The following is a 20,012-nucleotide window of genomic DNA, read 5'->3' as shown; positions in this document are numbered from 1 at the left end:
CGCGCTGGACGCGATTTCATGTTGCCAAATTTTTGATTATTGAGTACCCTTCCCCCACGAGAAAAGCATGATTTATAGAAAATAAAAATAGGCATTTCAGCGACGACCATTACCACGCCGCGATGCACAAAAACATACGAAGTATTCGCCAATATGGTACTCTGAAAAGTGTGCCAATAGATCGCCTGCGAGAAAACCTTAGCCGAAAAGGATTGCCCTTATGTTGACCGTGAAATTCGAAATAAATGTAAGCCTATCTAATTGTCCATAGCTGCCTAGATGGCTCGTGTCTAATTATTCTATCGCGGCAATCTGAACCCCACAGGTCAAATAACATTTCTCAGAGAAAAATTATTTGCCAGTGAAGAAATACGAATTTTCGATAAAGCCTCCACAAATGTTTCTTGGATCTCGCATGGTTGCTCAATAAATTATGGCATGACATGTGGAGTTATGTCTTATGGCCGTTTTCTTAATTTTTCTGAAAATTTGCGACCAGCGTTTGACAGCCTGACCAATTGTAATGTCCAAAGTAGGGTTGCATTTAAAACAAACGGTGTTTTGAAACACTTTTTTGAAAACATATTTTAAACAAAAGCCTTATTAAAAAAACAAAATTGTATTTTTTTTTCTAGTTATAAAATTATGCCATAATTGTGTAAATACTTTCCAAAAACATGTTGTATGAGCACACGGACAATTACCACCCAATTTAAACGACGTATATCGTTATGGGATGGTTGGAACCCTAAAAATAGTCGGTTCAACAGTTGTAGTACAGATATTTTATCAAAGGGGCTATATTTACCCTATAGTTTCAATGGTTCACTTTAATCCATTATGACGTCACAATTGAATATGTGACACGGTATGTCAGCCAACAATTGCTGCTGTTGAATGTTCTTTCACCAATTTTGGCAAGCAACTTAGTAACGACAGACACTTTCTACACGAATGTAGGAAAGTATCTTCCGGTGTACTATAACAAATTCTAACTATTTATATCATAATGCGTGTAACTGTTGGGATTTTTCGTAGGACCATATTTCGTTAAAATATGATTTTTCATGTAAAAATTTGCCAGGTTTTAAGTCAAAATTTTTCACGCCAAACTACTTTGTAAGGACAAAAAGTTACAACCAGAAACGAAGATAAGTAGAACAATTGTAACATCATGTGCGAAAACACCTAGTTTGCATACATGAGGGCAAAATCTTGTCAACATGAAGTTTTTTAAGGTAAGAAAATGGTAAAATTCTTATTTTAAGGTGAAAATCCTACTATTTTAGGTAAAAAATTCGCCCTAGTGATCAGTAAAGAAGAAATTCAACGGTTAGGAGTACTGAAGCAGACTAAGCCTGCTAGCACTAGTGACTTAGGTGGATATGTTTTCGGAATTCTCCCATTTCTACTCAAAACAGTATTTTGAGGCATAACAACTGGCTTACTGTTGCATTATGTCTGAAAAGAAAATGAAAGTAGTTTAGAGAAAAGTTCACATTAATGTCACGAGTAAAATTGTCATCTGCGTTAATAAACCCTCCGTAATTGTATATATATTTTTAAGGTTGCAAGATGCACATGCACATATTTGTAATGTCATTAGTCATTTGGCGTAAGTCGTCAAGATGTAACTGGCAATTTCGAATGTATGCACAGTGCACACGAATAACTGTAAACAATATGCGACCCCCCGACCTAATATACTTTTGGAAACTGCTAGGTTTAAGGCCTTTCATTTTATAAGTCCACTTGCAACAGATTCGACATGTTTTTGATATCGCGACTTCTATTAGCAGTATAATTAGGAAAAAAATGTACGTAATTACTACTACTATACTACTACTACGGCTATACTTGAGTATCATATCTGACAACCTTGACCACGGTTGATTCTCGTGGAGCAGCATCAATGACTAATTTAACCGTCCCCGGTGATCGCATCCATATACTGTAGAAAGTTAATTGTGTAGGCCTGTCGCTAGATCATTTTGACCTGATTATTTCATAGGTAGCTCACATGCTAACAATGTATCAGCTCTCTGATATCCGACTGATGCAGCAAACGAAATAAGTGAATACGTGAGTAATATATTTCTTTGCTGCTGAATATAAGTTTATTCAAAACCATAAATCGACGAACACGGTTTCATACTGGATTAATCAGGAAGTCATACAGCTTTGGAATGCCCAAATACCCCGTCCCGCATCAGAGGCACCTATATTTTACTTGCAGGTATTTGGATATACCCCAGCACGGATCGCCAAACACGGAATTCGAGGCCACGAGGTGGCATTGCGACTTTCCTTGGCACGTCCGGGAAACCACAGGATGACTTGACACGGCATGACATTGTCTCCTCCATTTCGATACATGGCCACATCTGTGTATGAATGAGGTAGTCATGCATAAGTTAATCGTCAACTAGTCTAGTGATAGCGCTGTCGATGGTGTGCAAAGACCTCCGTCTCTTAGGTCTGTAGTTGACCACACACATGATGCAACAACCGCTCGATACTTTATAATACGCCCGTAAGCCGAAGCGACCGAAAGCAAAAGAGACAAAGACAATCCGAGACATCACTACAACTGCCGCAGCATTATGAAGCACGGCTGCCACAGGTGCCGCGTATATTATTGGTTTACGGCTCGAAGTGGGAAAGAGCTACTTTTCCTACTTCGTAAAGTCCGTGAATACCATGGTTCAATAGAATGAAATTAATCTCCCGAGTTTAAATCTTCTAATCTACATCCATCTACCGCAGTTCGGCTACTTCATCGCGAAAAGTTATTGGATACCACACTATGATACAGTTGCAGAGCTCTGTGAGCTCTCAGAGCTTGATGATATACCCTTCAATAATTTGAAGTTAGTAGCTTCGCGAAATTAGTAATGTTAACAGATGCGTATTCTACGATGTTTCATCCGGGAAAAAACAATAGTCGACCTACGTGTTTCGATTACTTCTCCCGTAACTTGCCCTCTCAATTATGATCTTCTTCGACCCGCCACAGCGTATATTCATCCTCTGATGCTCACAGGCCGTCATGGATTTCACTGTGGATGTAATGTAAAGGTAACGTATGCATGAGTGCGAAAAACGTCGCGGATTCAAGCTCGCAGTAAACACGAGTGCGAACCTCACATGGTGTCATTCATTTGGTATGGAACGTTAAAACACTGTACATACGAGAGGAACAAATGAAAGAAGTCGGGAAAGAAAGGGAGAATATCAGAAAGAAAGAGCGGAAAAGAATGAAGCAGTGGTTCCCAATATTTTCGACCTCGCGGCAACCTCTCAAAGGGAAAAAATAACTCGCGGCGCCCTATAGCACCTCGAATGTCCTGGGTAGAAAGTAGCGTAGTCGTCGACTTCAGAATCCCTCATGCGTGTTGAGGGCCTATTTAGATTCCTCTTCACCACCCGATCTGCATAATCGGTGTCTTACAGAAAGTTCGGTGCGCAGTGGGACGCCATAAAAGTTAGTGTCTCAAGAATCATAACAAGCAATATCGGTCTGGTGTAAAATGACCATAGAACTCGAAGATTTGGCAAGATGATGACTGAAAAAGAAAGAAAAAAATGTCATCAACCTGAGTCATGTCGGTGTTCAGCTCCCGTTTCTGATTGGAGTGACACCTTGAACCAAACCTCAACATCACGACCGAATTGCCGGAGTGATTACCCTTCGTTTAATAATCACCTTCCCCAATGCTACGATAGGTGGGCGAGTTAGCGTACCACCATCGTTGAATGTGGAGGCCACGGTTTAATCTTGGCAGTAGCAAGTTCCGCCGGAAGTTTATTTGGCATTTCCCTCCGTACGTCGCTGTGCTCATGGCGTCTTTATAATAACAAGTTAAGAGATCTACCCAATCAAGAACCAATCCAAGGAAGAGAATGAAAAGTGCGAGGAAGCCCAAATACAGAAAATAAACATCGAACACTGGCATTAGGCTGGCGGGATGCCAGATTGAGAGATTGTACTTGGTCGTTTCGAAACATCTCTATCGGTCCGTTGCATCGCATTGTACCTTGGGTGTCTCGAGCTGCATGGTAAAAGGATATAACCGCCGATTATACCACGTTCAGAATTTGAATTCCTGAATTTGTGTTACTAATCGACCTTGTTTATAACAGTTTGTCGCTTCAGCCCTCAGTAGACCAGTCTACACGCTAATCTGCCACGGCACGGCATACCGATTGAGAACGAATTTTATAGAAAGAGCTGTGAAATCAGCTGTGTAAATGTCTAATACGTCATTGGATTCTTATGACAATTTCAATAATAACAGTGATGCAATCAAATCCGGAAAATTATTTCAATACTGTTCAAAATCCGAAATAGTGTTCATGTAGAATCGGAACCACGTGACTCAGTACTAGAATAAAGCCAATCCTTGAGTTCTGACAAAGTAAAAGCTCTTCAAGTCCGCCACTGCATTACGCATATTAGGCATATGCCACTAATAATCCTGTGCTTTACTTACGTGGTGCCTTTATGCATTGATATTGAACCCGCAAATACTTTAATACACCGTAACACGGATCACCAAAAACACGGTTATTGGCGTCGACGAGGCATCGGGACTTCCCTTCGCAAGCCTGATTTATCACTCGATCACTTGATGCAGCGCGACAGTCATACTCACTGGACTTGACTGACGGATCAGGGCATCTGTTTGATGCAAAGCAATATTTCTTAATTTTCTTAGCCTTGCGAACCTATACGTTTGTCCATCAGCCTTCAGCAAACCGCAAGTTTTCGCCTAGTCAACAAAACAAATATCTATGCCTGTGATATGCCCATAGAGTACTGGTGTACAAAATTAGTGCTACCCTAGTTTGAAATAGGGAGAAGAGGACACTTTTTTCAAATCATAATAGTTGATTTACGAAATTAAAAATAGCTGATTTTGTAATATATAGCACTAGAACGACTGGAACTTCGAACTACCTAAAACTACCAAGTGACTTTTTTGACGCATGTTTAACTTTTTCCTATAAGATGCATTCAAGAGAGCTAAAAATCAGCACAAAGATCAACAGACGGCATCAGAAAGCCATTGTTTATTGCGCTCACAGCTACTTGCAATATTTTAGACACACTTTAGTGCAACACTTATGACAAATCGCCGTTATTTTTGGTGTAACATATCAGTGTAGTTTTAGTGCGCATTTGTTATTCGAGAATGTTCCTCGATTTGCATATTTTTATAGTATTGGCCTTTCGGCAAGTAGTAGATCAATCACATTATGAGAAAACATGCATGGACTATCGTCAAATTGCTGGTACCCTCTTAGAATATTGCCTTACAACCTGGTCAATAATAACCCCCTGGTTTTGTTTCGTTACAACATTTAACTGTCACTGGTTTCTTGTTTGTGTTGTTTCTGAAGGAAACAGTCACCTTCGGTTGAAGTGGGCTGGATGTATATGTGTACAACTTCGATCTCTACACTGGCATCTCGCCGTTACGCTTATCGACGAGATGATGGTTTTGAAAAGTGTGGCTACATGAAGCTGCTTTTTTTCCTTCTGGGTCTGGGTAGCTTCAAGCAACTGTTGACAATAGTGTCAACTGGGACTTCGTTTTTTTCTTCACCAAGCGTATACACAGCTACATTCACGTAACATTGTTTCAAGATGGATTACATCAGACTCTTTACATTACTATGCTTGGCAACTGTATAGATTATAGGAGAGGTGTGCTGTCTTATCCCTGCCTAAATATTAGACGCCGTTGTACAAATACTTGATAGCAGCAGCATCCACCATCAGACATTATACCCCTATTACTTTGGAATTTTAACCATGTAACAAATGAAAACAAAATGATCTTTATCGAGTCTACCTCTTTTTACTCTTTATGTCAATAGAAAGTTAATGACTTCCACAAACCCATTTCTCGAGAGGGTCTGACTAAACATAATGCATTCATGCACTCAGTCTTCATATGCATTCAATTTATCAGATCCAGCCCCCTCCCCCCAAGATCCATCTCGTACACTAGAGCAATGGCCCTTCGCCATTGTACAACCCCAGTATTTTAGTATGACCAATACAGATGTCGGCTTGGTCTAGTGCAGTGGTTCTCAACCGGGGGTCCGCGAAGCATTTTCAGGGGGTCCGCGAAGCCTAAAAACAGTTGATAAACTAATGTGTGTGTTTTTTAAATTCGGAAAATCACGAGGCACGACTAGAAAATCACGACTAGCGAAACTCCAGAGCATACATCAACAGAATGGCAGTCTGAGAGGAAATAGCCTTCTCTGCGCACTCATTTTGATTGCTAAATTGCCAATAGCCTACGGATACAAACATTTCCCTGTTTAGAGATGTTTTTGTTGTGGATTGTGGAAAAAAAGTTGGATGAGTAAGGTCAATCACGGTGACTTCGAAATGTTTACAAAAATCCATTTTCTCCTGTGATATATATGTATAACCATTTTCTTCACGATAACTTCAAGATAAGATGCTAGATTGAAATGACCAAGCTTGACGTTATATGTTCATCAAAAAATTGTCCATAAATTGTGGTGCCACATTTGTTGCGATCATACGCAAATGTGTCGTCGGAAGCGTTACGCGTTATTATTACATTCACTACCACCCATATTTGTAGAAATGGATTTTCTGCACTCGTTAATATCCTATCGGGGGCGCGGAGTTACAAGACACCACCACGTATTTCAAGAAATGCAATTGCAGAATTAGCTTTGAAGTAATAGAAGTCGACTTAATTTCTACATCGATAGTATGATCTTATTTTCAAGAAAAGTCAATTTGTAGCAGTTTAGCACCAAGCCTACAGTTATAATTTGCACAAGAAAGATGACGATTGCGCGATAATTGAGCTAAATTTCAAGACAATTTTGTGGGGGTCCGCGGGATCTGTGACGGTGCGAAAGGGGTCGGCGAAGACAAAAAGGTTGAGAACCACTGGTCTAGTGGTACATTTCAATCTTCATGTCCTGTAGCACGCTGAGCTTCCGAAATATAATATTACAGACACTTGATGACTCGGAAAGAGGAAGATACAATGCTCTGTACTGAAAGGGATGTTGCTGCTAACACAGTTAGACGAAGTCGATATATACCGAAGTTTTGTTGTTACAAATGACTTTTCTGGGTTTGGCAGATACATAACCAGAATCAAGAATATGACAAACTGCGATGCCTCGCGGTATAAAAACTGTAATGCGTCAAAAAAGCCTATCGGTAGTTCTGTGTATAACTTTTTCATTTGTACTAGACGAGTGATGAAAATCATAGGTTAAGCGGCCTACATAAAATAGATAAAAGTCAAGAAGTTTCAGCCGAACAGCGCGGGATCTGACTGAAAAATGAAAACGCGTCAAAAAAGCCACTTGTTCGTTCTAGTGTTAATAATATTTAATAATTAATAATATTGTTGTGTTGACGAAAAAACGGTCATCATTTTGACTCGACTCCCCAATTACCCACTCGAACTTTCGAATAACATATTTTGCGTCATTTGTGCCGATTTTTAGTTGACACTGTCCATTATCATATAACTGCCAAAGCTGCAAAGGATGACTAATTTCCAAAAAAGGAGGATATATAGGCGTCCTCTGAGGACATTTTCAATCTACTGATAAAAGTGGATAACTCCTAATAAGGAGGTCATATGTTTACCCAAACAAAATTAACTGTGTTCAAATCAACAACAAATCCAATAGAATATGATTGACACACATCGCAACTAGAATACAATGAATATTGACTGAAATTCAGTGTTAACTCTGTCGTATGACTGAGGCGTGTGTATTAACCTACAACGAATCCGTGACACTGGCTCAGTGAACCGGTCGGGTCATGTAAACCCTGATTGGTTACCATTAGAAGTTAAAGAAAATGAGCTTGGGAATTTTCATGAGTTTTAAGTTGTGCATTATTAGACGCTGAATATGTGAATGTAAAGTATAAGCTACATACGTGTCTCTATTGTCCTTTCTTCCGTACATGGCGCTTTTGATTTTAATTTTCAAGGAATCTCCGCAATCAATGTTCATCCTATGATGCTCGCAAACGGTTTCGATATTTTCTGTTCTTTGAATTGCGTGACGGCAATGAACTGCATATTAACAAAAGCGCATTTGAAAGGGAATGCAATTGAAAACTGGCAGCGGATATGGTCATGAATGGGCGTATCGTTAGAGATGATGACAACAAGAATGATCCAGCCAACTGCAGTTCGCCCTCTAGGAGACTGGAATCCTTAATAGCATAATAACTTGGTGCTCACAGCGAAACTGTGCTGTTACAAGTTGGCTTCACTGTTGCTTACAGTGTTGGTTCAAGAGACTCTTTGGGGTACAGAACTTTAATATACATTTTAATAATATATTCATAATAAAATATATTAAAACCCGAAGCTATTCGAGCTGACACTTTTCAAGGGCAATCGTCAGCATATGGAGGATTTCAAAAACATGCATCTAGCTACATTGCAAACAACCAATTATGACGTCATAGAAACAAACAACATGAAATACAGGCAAACCGCGAGCGCAGCTAGTGGCCAATTTTTAGATTCACTAAAAATTCCTTCTGCTGACACAAGCGCGGTCGGTCGATTTTAATATAAGTCGATTCCAGTGCAGACAGATGGAAATTAGTGCGGCCTCTGCCTAATATAGAAAATCTTTCATCGCGATAGTTTTTAGCGCAAGTTGCATTCTCAGCCAAATGCTTGCCGATGGCAGAGTTCATAGCCATTTACCGTGGCTGGGCCCCATCTCTTCCCGGTTTGAAAAGCAATTGATTTCTGCTGTAAATCGCTGTTACGATAATGTAAAAACTAATGTTGTGTTTACCACCAAACAAATGCTTCCTGCAACGCGCAAAGATGTTCTTCCTGCTTCTCAACAAAGCAATATAGTCTATGATTTCAAGTGCCACTGTGATTGTCGGTACGTGGGAAGAACAACTCAGCGCTTGCAGGAACGCATCAAACAACATGTTCCTAGCGTTATTAGATCACGCACATTGGACTCTCGCGAAGACGCAGCTTTAACTGATCTGCGATTACTAGAACGTAATCAGGCCATGGCTATGAACTCTGCCATCGGCAAGCATTTGGCTGAGAATGCAACTTGCGCTAAAAACTATCGCGATGAAAGATTTCTATATTAGGCAGAGGCCGCACTAATTTCCATCTGTCTGCACTGGAATCGACTTATATTAAAATCCACCGACCGCGCTTGTGTCAGCAGAAGGAATTTTTAGTGAATCTAAAAATTGGCCACTAGCTGCGCTCGCGGTTTGCCTGTATTTCATGTTGTTTGTTTCTATGACGTCATAATTGGTTGTTTGCAATGTAGCTAGATGCATGTTTTTGAAATCCTCCATATGCTGACGATTGCCCTTGAAAAGTGTCAGCTCGAAAAGCTTCGGGTTTTAATATATTTTATTATGAATATATTATTAAAGTGTTGGTTCAATAATACATCCCTATACATACACCTGATCCGGCGCTTCACTGTCTCATGGCAAACGCTGTTTGGTGCAATATAGATATACGTTATATGTTGAGGGGGATAGAATGTAAAAGTCAGGCGTGGGCTGTGTAGATGATCCGGGGTTTTTAAGATTTGTATTTTAAGAATTAACTGCATGTATAGCGTACACATACAGTGGTTCTCAACCTTTTTTAGCTCATGGACCGGTAATATTTTAAAACTATTCGATGGACAGGATGATCTAGAACTTGAAATCAACCCAAAATACAATTACTACAAATGTATGCAGCCATTTGTTGCAAGTATGGTACTGGAAAGTGATATTTTGATGTTCATGATAGTAATCATGTAATTTTGCCGTAGTATGCGTCTGCAGAGTCAAGGTAAAATTACCTTGCGTGGATAAACGCGGCACCACCGAGACTCAGTCACAGTCTCTCGTGCCGAAGGCCGTGTATTCATCGACTAGCTTACATCGGGGTGTTCAACTTTTTTGCTATTGACTGGCGCATTCTCAATACATATATAGCATACGAACGCACTGCAGCGGACAGTCGAAATGGTTCACCTGGTCGGAAACTATACTTGGTAAATTGGCTACTGGTTGACTTCGTACCGCGGATTGCGCCATCGGTCTTTCTATAAAAGTTACTAATTGTAGAAGCAGAACGCTTTCGCAGGCTTATTAAGCACCGAAATCGCTAGTATTAATTTTATGAAAAGTTATTGAAATTCGTTGTCTAGTCGCGCCCAGCACGAAAAATATTTCAACTGCGTGAATGAATTTCGTCCATAATATTGGTGGTTGCACGATGCATAACGCACATTTCATACTACTATTTACAGATTTATCCTTTCCCCACCCAGGTGAACAGATTTACCATTATTTCTTAGGGAGAGGGTGCCTTCAAAAATTTTAGGCACAAAATTAATTATGGTTCATCTTCAAGTTGTTAGTATTCAATTTGTTGCATGTCGTTATTTCTTGTCCTCCCAACACAAATGTCGGTGTAGTCAAAATATTAATAGGAGTCACCCAAAGGTACAAGAAAAACCTTCATTAGTGTGGCGCACAAAATTCCAAATTGATATTTATACATGGGGCCCGTCATTTTACTTTAGGGTTCGAATCTACACGGTGTGGCTCAGATTGCAAAGTCACCACTATGTTAAAAATTGGGAATTGCATATATATCGGTATCACTTTTTATACTCTCTCTACTCACGTAATCAGATTTATCGGTAGAGCTTAGTGAGGTGTGTTGGAAAAGGTAAGACCCCTAAATAATATTTAAACGTCTTGGGACAGACACGTTGGTATAATGACTTCCGTACATTAAGGTGTTTCGTGACCTCTTATCTGCTATGTCAAAATATATTGAAATCGCCCAAACGTACTAAACTAAAAGATGCGCGCGATTTCGAATTTGTATTTGTTTTCAGGCAAATAATGTCCCCTGCGGGGGATGGCATATGTCTTGTGGGGCCCAGATCGCCAGGACAGGCACATTCGGCGCCAGCCATTTAGGCTCCTATGGACAATTAAACATATCCCGGCATGTCTATTGTAAATATACTGAAGTTTCCGGACTTGTTTGAAAAAGTTGTATCACTTTCTAAAGGAATACGCTATGATTTATGTTTATTCACGATTTGACTTTAGGGCCCACTTCTAGCTCGCTCCACCCAATTGAGGTGTGTGTGTGTGTGTGTGTGTGGAGGGGGGGATGATGGGGTGCGGCAGTTACGGTCCTGGTCGCAATATAATTGATGACACTGGTCAACACATATTTTTGGCAGACAAAGTAAGAGTGGTTTTGGGGGATCTGAAGGGCACTGATTCCGAATATGACCTTCGTTTTTTCAAATTGGCTCTATTTTTTGAGATAATCCATGGGGCTATTTTGACTAAAATCTCATATGTTTGCTGTATGGGCTGGATAAAAAATAGGCTCAGTCATACTATAAAGTTCAGAAATTTAATCTACTTGTTATTTTGGCACGCTGAAGACTGTTTTAAATCAAAATACATAAAATGAATTATATTTCGGGGTATTAGTATTATCATAATTGGAGACTTTAACGGATATCATGTACATAAATAAACTTCAATAATGTACATTAGTATTTACCTAAATACTCAAATAACGTTGCATTAATTGAATCAGTTTCATGTCAACCACCTATTTCAAATTTCAAATAATCAGTTGGAATATAATATTAATAACTGATATCAAAGCAAAGTAGGTTCTTGTAATATTTTCTGTTGTAAGCAATTTGGTGCAGTTTTTCGAAAGGTTCCAGCAATAGTCTGCCATAATATGTTCGTCGCATCTGCACTGATATCTTTCTTTGGTTGTTTTGATGTACTGGTGGAACCTTTCCACTTTCCATTCCCTCTAATCAGCATTATTATCAGAAAATATATCAAGATGACGGAACAGGAAGTATGATTTAATGCTCATATTTTTTTCAAGGTTTCCATATGCAGATACCAATTCTCGGACTACCTGTTTGTAGTTTGTTGCTTTGTGATCTTCCAAAAACTTTTATTTACTTCATACTAGAAGAGATTCCATGCAGTGAGCACCTTTCTTAATAGGAAATTGTAATCCTTAGTCCATATTCGAATCTGAGATCCATCAAAGAATTCAGATTTAAAGCTTCTCGTTTGATATGGATACTAGGTATACCCATACCCACTTTGTTGGCTTAACGGAAAATTATCCATTTACAAGTGAAAAGAGATGAGACGCATATGAGTATTTTAGTTAAGCTATCCTGAGGGACAAACTCAAACTCGATAGCTTTATACTCCTCTTTCATCTTGGTAGAATGACCAATTGGTACAGGAGAATATATATTTCCATTGTGCAAAAGTACAGGTTTGGGCTTGACTTTTTAGGGGTATAAATATCTTCTTTTCTAGAGCCAATCTGGCAAAAGTAATGTGATATTCGTAAACAGCAACCTTGAAAACCCCCAAATCGACTCCTAGATGTTCTGCAAAAAAATTTGCTTTATTTTCTTGACCAGTGTTATTCCTTCCGCGACAAATTCCGTGGACGGGAATGCATGAGAATGTTGCGTGTAAGTTACGACAAGTAGTTTGATTCAACGCGTAGCATGCTCTGATTAATTAAACGGATGTGACTACTCTCGAAGTTTCAAGATTCATCTTCACGATTAACGTCAAATGACAGATACGTAGGATCTATCAAAATATAGACAGATTCCGTGATATAGGGCTATTTTACGCGACTCTTGTGACAATTTTACTGAAAAATGTGATGCACACTTATCTAGAAAACATATTTCTACGGTTTGCCAAAAATCTAAAGTACTTAAGGTAGGTAGTGTTTCCACAATTGTGTTCAAATAGAACTAGAAATCGCTTAAAATGTAACCACTTGAGTAATAATACAAGTGGGAACGAGTCCGCCAACACATTGCGCATAATGGAGATATACCTTTCAAAATAATGTGATTCACTTACCTGATGACTGTATGCATAGATATTGGACCCGCAAATACTTGAATAAACCACGGCACGGATCACCAAACACACCGTTGTTGGCCTCGACGCGGCATCGAGACTTTCCTTCGCAGGCGTGAATTAGCACGCGCTTACTCGATGAAGCGCGGCATCTGTACGACCTGGATCTGATCGATGGATGCGGGCATCTATGGAACGAAATATCGGGATGAATTTTATTTTGTATCTTCAACACTCAGATTAACATACGGTTCGCAGCGCCATAACGATTAGGACTGCATGGGCACAATGATTCGAGTACTCGAATCTGAAACGAGTATTATATTCTCTGTGGTGGCTGGTGGCGTAAAAGGTACAAGGTACTCGTTTGATCTTTGAAATATCACATTATGTTATGACGTCATAATGATCGATGTTCGAATACTCGACTCGAAGCATATTACGTGATTCAGAATCAAATCATTCAGGTTCTCGAATCTGTCCAGCCTTAATAATGATTAATGGCGCATTCGAATGTAAATTTCGATTGGCATACTGTGAAGAAAGTGAGCATTGCTAGTATTAATTTTCACAGGTGGATATTAGGGCTGGGCATAAAGCTAGAGGCAACTGTCGCAGTGGGTGTTAACCGGATTTTCTTCATTTTCGTCCGGAACAGAATCGAAGCCGGATTAATACTTTTATTGAGGTACGACCGGAGTCGGGTCGCAGCCGGATTCCGTTTTGGAGAAATACGATTGGAGTGGAATCAGGAAATGTTCTGATCCGCTCACCACTAATGGGATGTACGCCGGATCTACTGCTGAGCATGTGAACAGCATGAAACAGTCATATGTTGCGGTAACTGGCAATGTGTTCAGGTGTAGTCCCTATTTGTAACGTCCCTTATCACTTTGCCTCAGTCGCGAAGGTGCATTTAGCAATATCAAAGTGCCCACCACCGATTAACGTAACAAAAGCATGCGACCGCTCGACTCAACGAACTCTTTGAAATGACCTTCTCAGTAGTTTTCATAACGTCTTTTTCTAATTTGACTTGACGTAGTTCTGACACTATTCGGAATTAGGCAACTCTACTTGTGATTGAGTGGAAATTTACGTAACTGCCACTACGTTCACTTGCGTATAAACGTTCATCACTTCGACAACATCAGTGAATTCGCCAACCGTAGTGAGTATATAATATAGTGGGGCATGGATAGTCCATGGAGTGGATATCCGGCGCTTGTTCCTGTTGCTGATTCGGCTGGATCTGGCTTGGAGCCGGTTCGTACCTTTTCTGATACGGCTGTAATACTAGGGAGTAGTGTGCAAGATTTAGCGTGGGTTGATATTCGCTGGATTTTTAAAAATTGCCGACCGGAATCGGATTGGCGCCAGATTAATATATTTTCATATTTTACTGATTCGGCCGAAGTCAGATGTGTGCCGGATTCCATTTTGAAGAAGCAAGACCAAATTAGGATTATAGGAAATTTCCATGTTGTGTACTTATGTATAGTACTCAAGTATATTCGTTACCGGATTGCTAATTCTACTTGTCATTAAGTATAAATCGACGGTATATTTTCTTCTCGAGTGTCAACGCTGTCTAATTAGGCCACCTTTAGACTAATTCCCTAGTCCAAAAGGCATTGTAAAATATATTACACTTATGAGATACCAGATTATCGATTGTTATATTTTGTTGTTGTATGTTCTGTACTGGAATGGATATAAAAGCTCGACGCTAGGTAGGAAATTGTGGGTTAGTCAATTACGTAGTTTATTTTTGTCCTTGATGTTTTTGCGGCACATACACCGCCTCATCGTAGACACATACACACGATCAGTGTATATGACTACCATTAGTGCATGATTTCGATATGCTGCTGGACAAGGAAATTGCAGATATATATTGCCTTGCAGACGCGCTATTTGGTGATGCCAGTAGTATAACATTTTCATTTAAAGTGCACAGAACATCTTGGTACAGTAACGTGAACTTAAGTCCCGTATCCAAAATTATTCCTTACGGTATCATATCTTTAACATACACGCATTCACCGAATGATTAGTGGTTTTCAGATATACTTATACGGTAATATTAGCAGTTAGCTTTATCCGGCTCGAATATATGACAAACATCATACGTATGTGCACCGTCCTGTCTCCCGTAGCTTGCATGCATTATGTGGATCTTCGAAGATCTACCGCAAGATAAAGTCATCGATTGATGCTCACAGACTGTTCTGGTTTTGGCTAAAAGAAAAGTATTTGATATTTATTATCCATATGAAACATATATGCATATGCAATCAAAACTAGGAGATGCAATGACAGGAAGTCTGATTGTTCTAAAAAGTGTGGATCATATGAAAGTTGTGAAAGGCCTCAACTTCTGGTAAAAAAGGAAATTATTATTTTAAGATGGTGAAGTCTATGTATAGGACAGTTGACGCCATTTCATTGATGATATTTTGTTGAAACTAAACAGCTGCTTCTTGTTCACAAACGAAGTGAGCTCACGAAGTGTCACTGTAACAAATCCATGCGCCGAATTATTATTTTACGTTTTATCTATATGCCAATTCATCGAAGGAAATGTGTTGATGAAACCACCATAAAAGCCTCCCTGTCTTTTGAAATCGAACATACCGTGGGTTGGAATAGGGCGTATTTCGATGAAAAGTCAGTAAAAAGAAAAAATATTCTGCCTCTTAATCGACGAATCTTCATTGCGTGAGAGGCTGTGAGATCGGAAACATATGCTAAAGGCCCTTATTCAGAGACCGTTATCGACGCATACAACTTAATTATTCACATTTATGCTCATCGTATCATACACTTAACTTACCTGCAACTGAAGGGAACTGTGTATGTGCACAGAACACCAACACGCCGACAAACGGAATCAACTTCATCTTGTGCCAACACTCTCCTCCGTCAATCACGCAACTGCAAAATCGTAACGCGTTGACGTTTATGTACTCTATCCGATATTTTCCCTGCTTACCGTGGGCCCAGAAATCATGATATTGTTACCTATTGATTGACTGCAATATTTGAATTAACCCGCGGAAAAATATTAGTTTTAGATCCTTCACGCCTACCGCGTGTATACGGCTGATTTACATTCCCACTTTCATTTCCATATTATAACATATCATAAAATAGCACAACATAACATAACATACCTAGGCAAAACATAATATTCATCCGTGTAGGCACCTGCCTGCATCCGTTTCTTATCGATGGAGGTCAGCAACAGGAGCCTACAATGCAAAAACCATGAAAATAGTCAGCATAATAGTTTCCATGGACATAAACGGGGCGTTTCGAAAATTAACATACTTTCAGCTGCCATGTCGACAGGCATCAATTTGGCCAACACCTATACACTACTGATGGGCATCGGAGCGGAGTCGAAGTGGATTCGGAGCGGAGTTTTGACGATTTTGTGACAGTCGGAGCGGAGTCGGAGTTTACTACAGATATTTTTTTGGAGACTTTCGGAGTATTGTAACTTTTGTCTCCGATATCTTTGGATAGCCCTGACCAGAATACACTCTTTAATATGATTACAAACCAAAACACAGTCAGTTGACACCTTGTAAAGTTGTAATATGACGGGTAACATGCAGAAATGATTGCCAAGTGCATAAAAATCAGCCATCTACACTGCAATCGGGGACTGGAGAGTAGACAATACTTTGAGGCCGACCCAATTATCACAATAATTTAGTAAAACACATTACCATGCTTGCCAGTGTTTCGGATACTGACGAGATTCATCGGAGTATCTCGGAGTCTGGGATTGAACTCTTCGGAGTCGGAGGGAGTTTTCCTCAGACACTAAAGTTGTCAGAGGGATTCGAAGTCTCGAAAAGCACTACCCGCTCATCACGGCTATACACACGGGTTTACCAGTGATACAGCGTGAAGTTGCATATTACATATTCGATCTAAGCATTGATTACATATGCGATATTTCGTTCGCCACTAATCTGAGATCAGATGGCGTCGCTTAATGCTTCGACGTGCTTATATGACGACACAACGCGCTGACAATAACAGTTATCGTCCATAGAATTTCCACTCCTAGATGGTTCGGATGAATTCGTTTTTATTTCTTGCCCTACCTCGCCCAGACATTGCTTCATTGATCATTTGCTACCATTGCTTAATTTTTTTCTATTTTCCTTTCCTAACTAAACATTTTTTTACAGCCAGACTGTTCTGAGTCAAGTGTACCTGTTTGATGCTGGTGTGATCAGACTAGATGACCTTCACGGTCTAATCGATCATTCCTATCTAATACCGAATACTGTGCACGCATATTTTCTGTACCACCATCACTGCCGTTTGTTATGTATTTTGGTTCGATGTTAATAAAGACTCTCTCTCTCTCTCTTCTATTATGTAAGAATATCAAGCCTAAGCACTGGTGGTCAAATAATCAAAGAGGTTACTCAATTAGAAGTATAGTGACGCAGAATTCGACTCAAGTACGAGTAGAAGTAGAGCTTTTCGAAGCAGTCTAAAAGTACTTCATGCAGAAGCCAACTTCACGCGGTCCTGGAAAATTAATCAAGCAAGTATGTTAGTTTTGAAGAGCAGTCATAAATACGCCATTATAAAAACCTGAATATTGACATGAGCGGACGGTGTATAGAGCTGGGTTTTAGTTGCTCGAAACCATGCACGAGATATATATTTTCATTTAATTAATCATTTCCTTGCTATAGAACAGTGTAATTTTACCTTCTGTTGATCAAATCCCCTTTGCCATAAAATATGACGGCACGTCTACCGCCCCCATATTACTGGGCCTGTACAGAATAAAACAATGGAGTTATTACCATAAGTTGTATGCAACACTACATGACGCTTGAACGATTAGCAAGGCAATCGAAAATTCTTCGCCACGGGTGTCAAACATAGGGCCCTCCAGAAGATTTCCTGCGGCCCGAGATCGGAATTCTGAGTAAATGAAAAAAATACTTGTATTATACAGAACATTTTTATGGCATAGTTGTAGGATAAACCCGCAAGACAGCAAATGTCGAACCCTTAGATTAAGGTTACCATACGTCCTTTTTACGAGGATTTGTCCCCTATTTGACTTATTTGAAGGTGTCCTCGGAGGCCGCCTAAATGTCTTTTATTTTGAGAATTTTGGTTGAATGAGCGTGGAAATTGACAGCGATATAGGGAATCGGCGGCCAAGGAACGGTCCAACGGGGTTTTCGGGACTTGAGCCTGAAAAATGACCTTATTTTTAGACAACCAACGGAAATATTTCAGAGAAAGCCGGAATTCGGGATTTGAGCTGGGAAATTGACCTATTTTTCAATCAACCACAGATTCGTGAAAATTTACCATTTTCAGGATTTTACTCCAGTATTGCAAGTCTGAAAATTTTGAAAAAGTGTCCTCTTTTCAGATTGCCGAAATATGGTAACCCCAGCTTAGATGCCACATTATAACCACCCGAAAGCAATATTAAATTCTAACTCTAGTCGTCCTTAGTAATAAGCGGCTGATCGACACCAAATTTAGTGGTGAAAATTGCCCATGTGGTTCAGAGATTTAACAAAACTGACCAAAAGGCAATTATACACGGGAAATTACACAGGCGTAGGCGTCTATCCGGAACCGTTGTATCCAAATTACAAATAGACATTATGATAGTTACATACAGGATATAATGCAAATATATGTGGTCGTATTGCTGTATAACTTGTAATTCAAAAGATACCCGGCCTCCGTAGCATCCTGATAGGTAATTTTATTATAATGAACGAATTTGATTACAGTTTAATATTTTGTACTCGTCAATTTGCATACGCAATACCAGCTCGCCGCACTGCGACAGAAACGACGGGATCATAATGATATGGCAGCTTATATCGTGGCTGCCCGGAAGTTAGACGCGGTTTGTGGTTACGATTACCGGTGTACAACTGCATTCAATCGGCCATTCATCCATTTGATCCATTTGATTTGTGTGCGAATAAAGGTGTTTTTAATATGAATATTAAAATTATTATGTAGAGCAGTGATTCCCAAACTGTAAGTTGCGGCACATTAGTGTGCCACCACAGATTCTCCGGTGTGCCGCGAATATTTTTGTAATTTTGGAAAATAGTTCATACATTTTTAAATGAGGTATACATGCTACCATGCTACCATATGCAGCTTGAAATCGCTCGAACTGCTTCACAGCTGATAAATATACACACGTGACCATGGCATTGCCGATGATGTGGGTAATTGTCACGTAACCATTGGGTTGTTATGTTTCGTTTAGTCGTAAAAGCTTTTCGCGCTCCGGATGAATCAACTCATAACGCCTCTACACTCTTGAAATATTTCATAAATGTTGTGTGTTGTGTTCTCGGTTATTTATAACCGAATATGTACTCGTTAACGTTTATTTTGTACCGTTACTAGCAGGGCTTTGGAGCCGGAGCCCGGAGCCGGAGCCCCGGAGCCGTGCATTTTTACCGGAGCTGGAGCCGAAGCTTTACATAAAATTCAGCCGGAGCCGGAGCAGGAGCCAGTTATTTGAGGGGGAGCTCCGGCTCCGACTTATTTCAAAAGATGCTATTATATGCAACAACCATATCTGCTGACTTCAGATAATTCAACAGCAGACCATCGCGAAATTAAGATTTTCCTCTTTGACGCTACCTTTTCCGACTAACCATGTTCCTTGGGATTTAACAGCAGAACAGTCATATTTTCAATGCTAAATTTTCCTACATGACTGCTGAACCTTGGTATGCTAAATATGCCTATGAATATTCTGGGTATTCGGCATACCCGCAATTTCATCACCAGTACAACCTTGTTGGCCAATTGTACGGTTCGAAAATAATGATCACTATGTATTATTCGAAATGGGACAGGATAAAAACGTGATTTCGTTGCACATGTAAATATGACGAGCACGAGCCGAGAAATTCCATCTCATCGTTGCTAGGAATCGGATGAGCAAATACTCGTTCTTTCGTGATAGTTCTTGAATCGGACAGCGACATTG

General features: G+C 39.8%; 1 protein-coding gene across 1 annotated transcript; it reads right to left on the bottom strand.

The window, feature by feature from the left end:
- Window positions 1–2,094: 2,094 nt before the first annotated feature.
- LOC145458610 (L-rhamnose-binding lectin CSL3-like) lies at window positions 2,095–15,982 on the bottom strand. Its single transcript, XM_080337033.1, has 7 exons — window positions 15,822–15,982; window positions 15,118–15,226; window positions 12,986–13,173; window positions 7,964–8,102; window positions 4,494–4,681; window positions 2,954–3,059; window positions 2,095–2,384 (listed from the first exon to the last, which is right to left on the bottom strand). The coding sequence occupies exons 1-7, from the start codon at window positions 15,886–15,888 to the stop codon at window positions 2,210–2,212; spliced, it is 972 nt and encodes a 323-aa protein (XP_080193159.1). The 5' UTR covers window positions 15,889–15,982; the 3' UTR covers window positions 2,095–2,209.
- Window positions 15,983–20,012: the final 4,030 nt, after the last annotated feature.

Source organism: Botryllus schlosseri, chromosome 2, assembly GCF_051294905.1.
Source record: "Botryllus schlosseri isolate E-star chromosome 2, Bs_hap1, whole genome shotgun sequence".
Classification (NCBI taxonomy): domain Eukaryota; kingdom Metazoa; phylum Chordata; class Ascidiacea; order Stolidobranchia; family Styelidae; genus Botryllus; species Botryllus schlosseri.
Note: the sequence above shows the minus strand (reverse complement) of the source record. Positions and strands in the feature narration are given on the sequence as shown.

What these genes read in the sequence shown, in the direction of transcription:
- LOC145458610 (XM_080337033.1), bottom strand. Translation starts at nt 15,888, where the DNA reads ATGAAGTTGATTCCGTTTGTCGGCGTGTTGGTGTTCTGTGCACATACA. An exon ending in ACAGTTCCCTTCAGTTGCAG is followed by an intron (nt 15,227 to 15,821) that starts GTAAGTTAAGTG and finishes CTTTTCTTTTAG; the next exon opens with CCAAAACCAGAACAGTCTGT. An exon ending in TCAATGCATAAAGGCACCAC is followed by an intron (nt 3,060 to 4,493) that starts GTAAGTAAAGCA and finishes TTACATCCACAG; the next exon opens with TGAAATCCATGACGGCCTGT.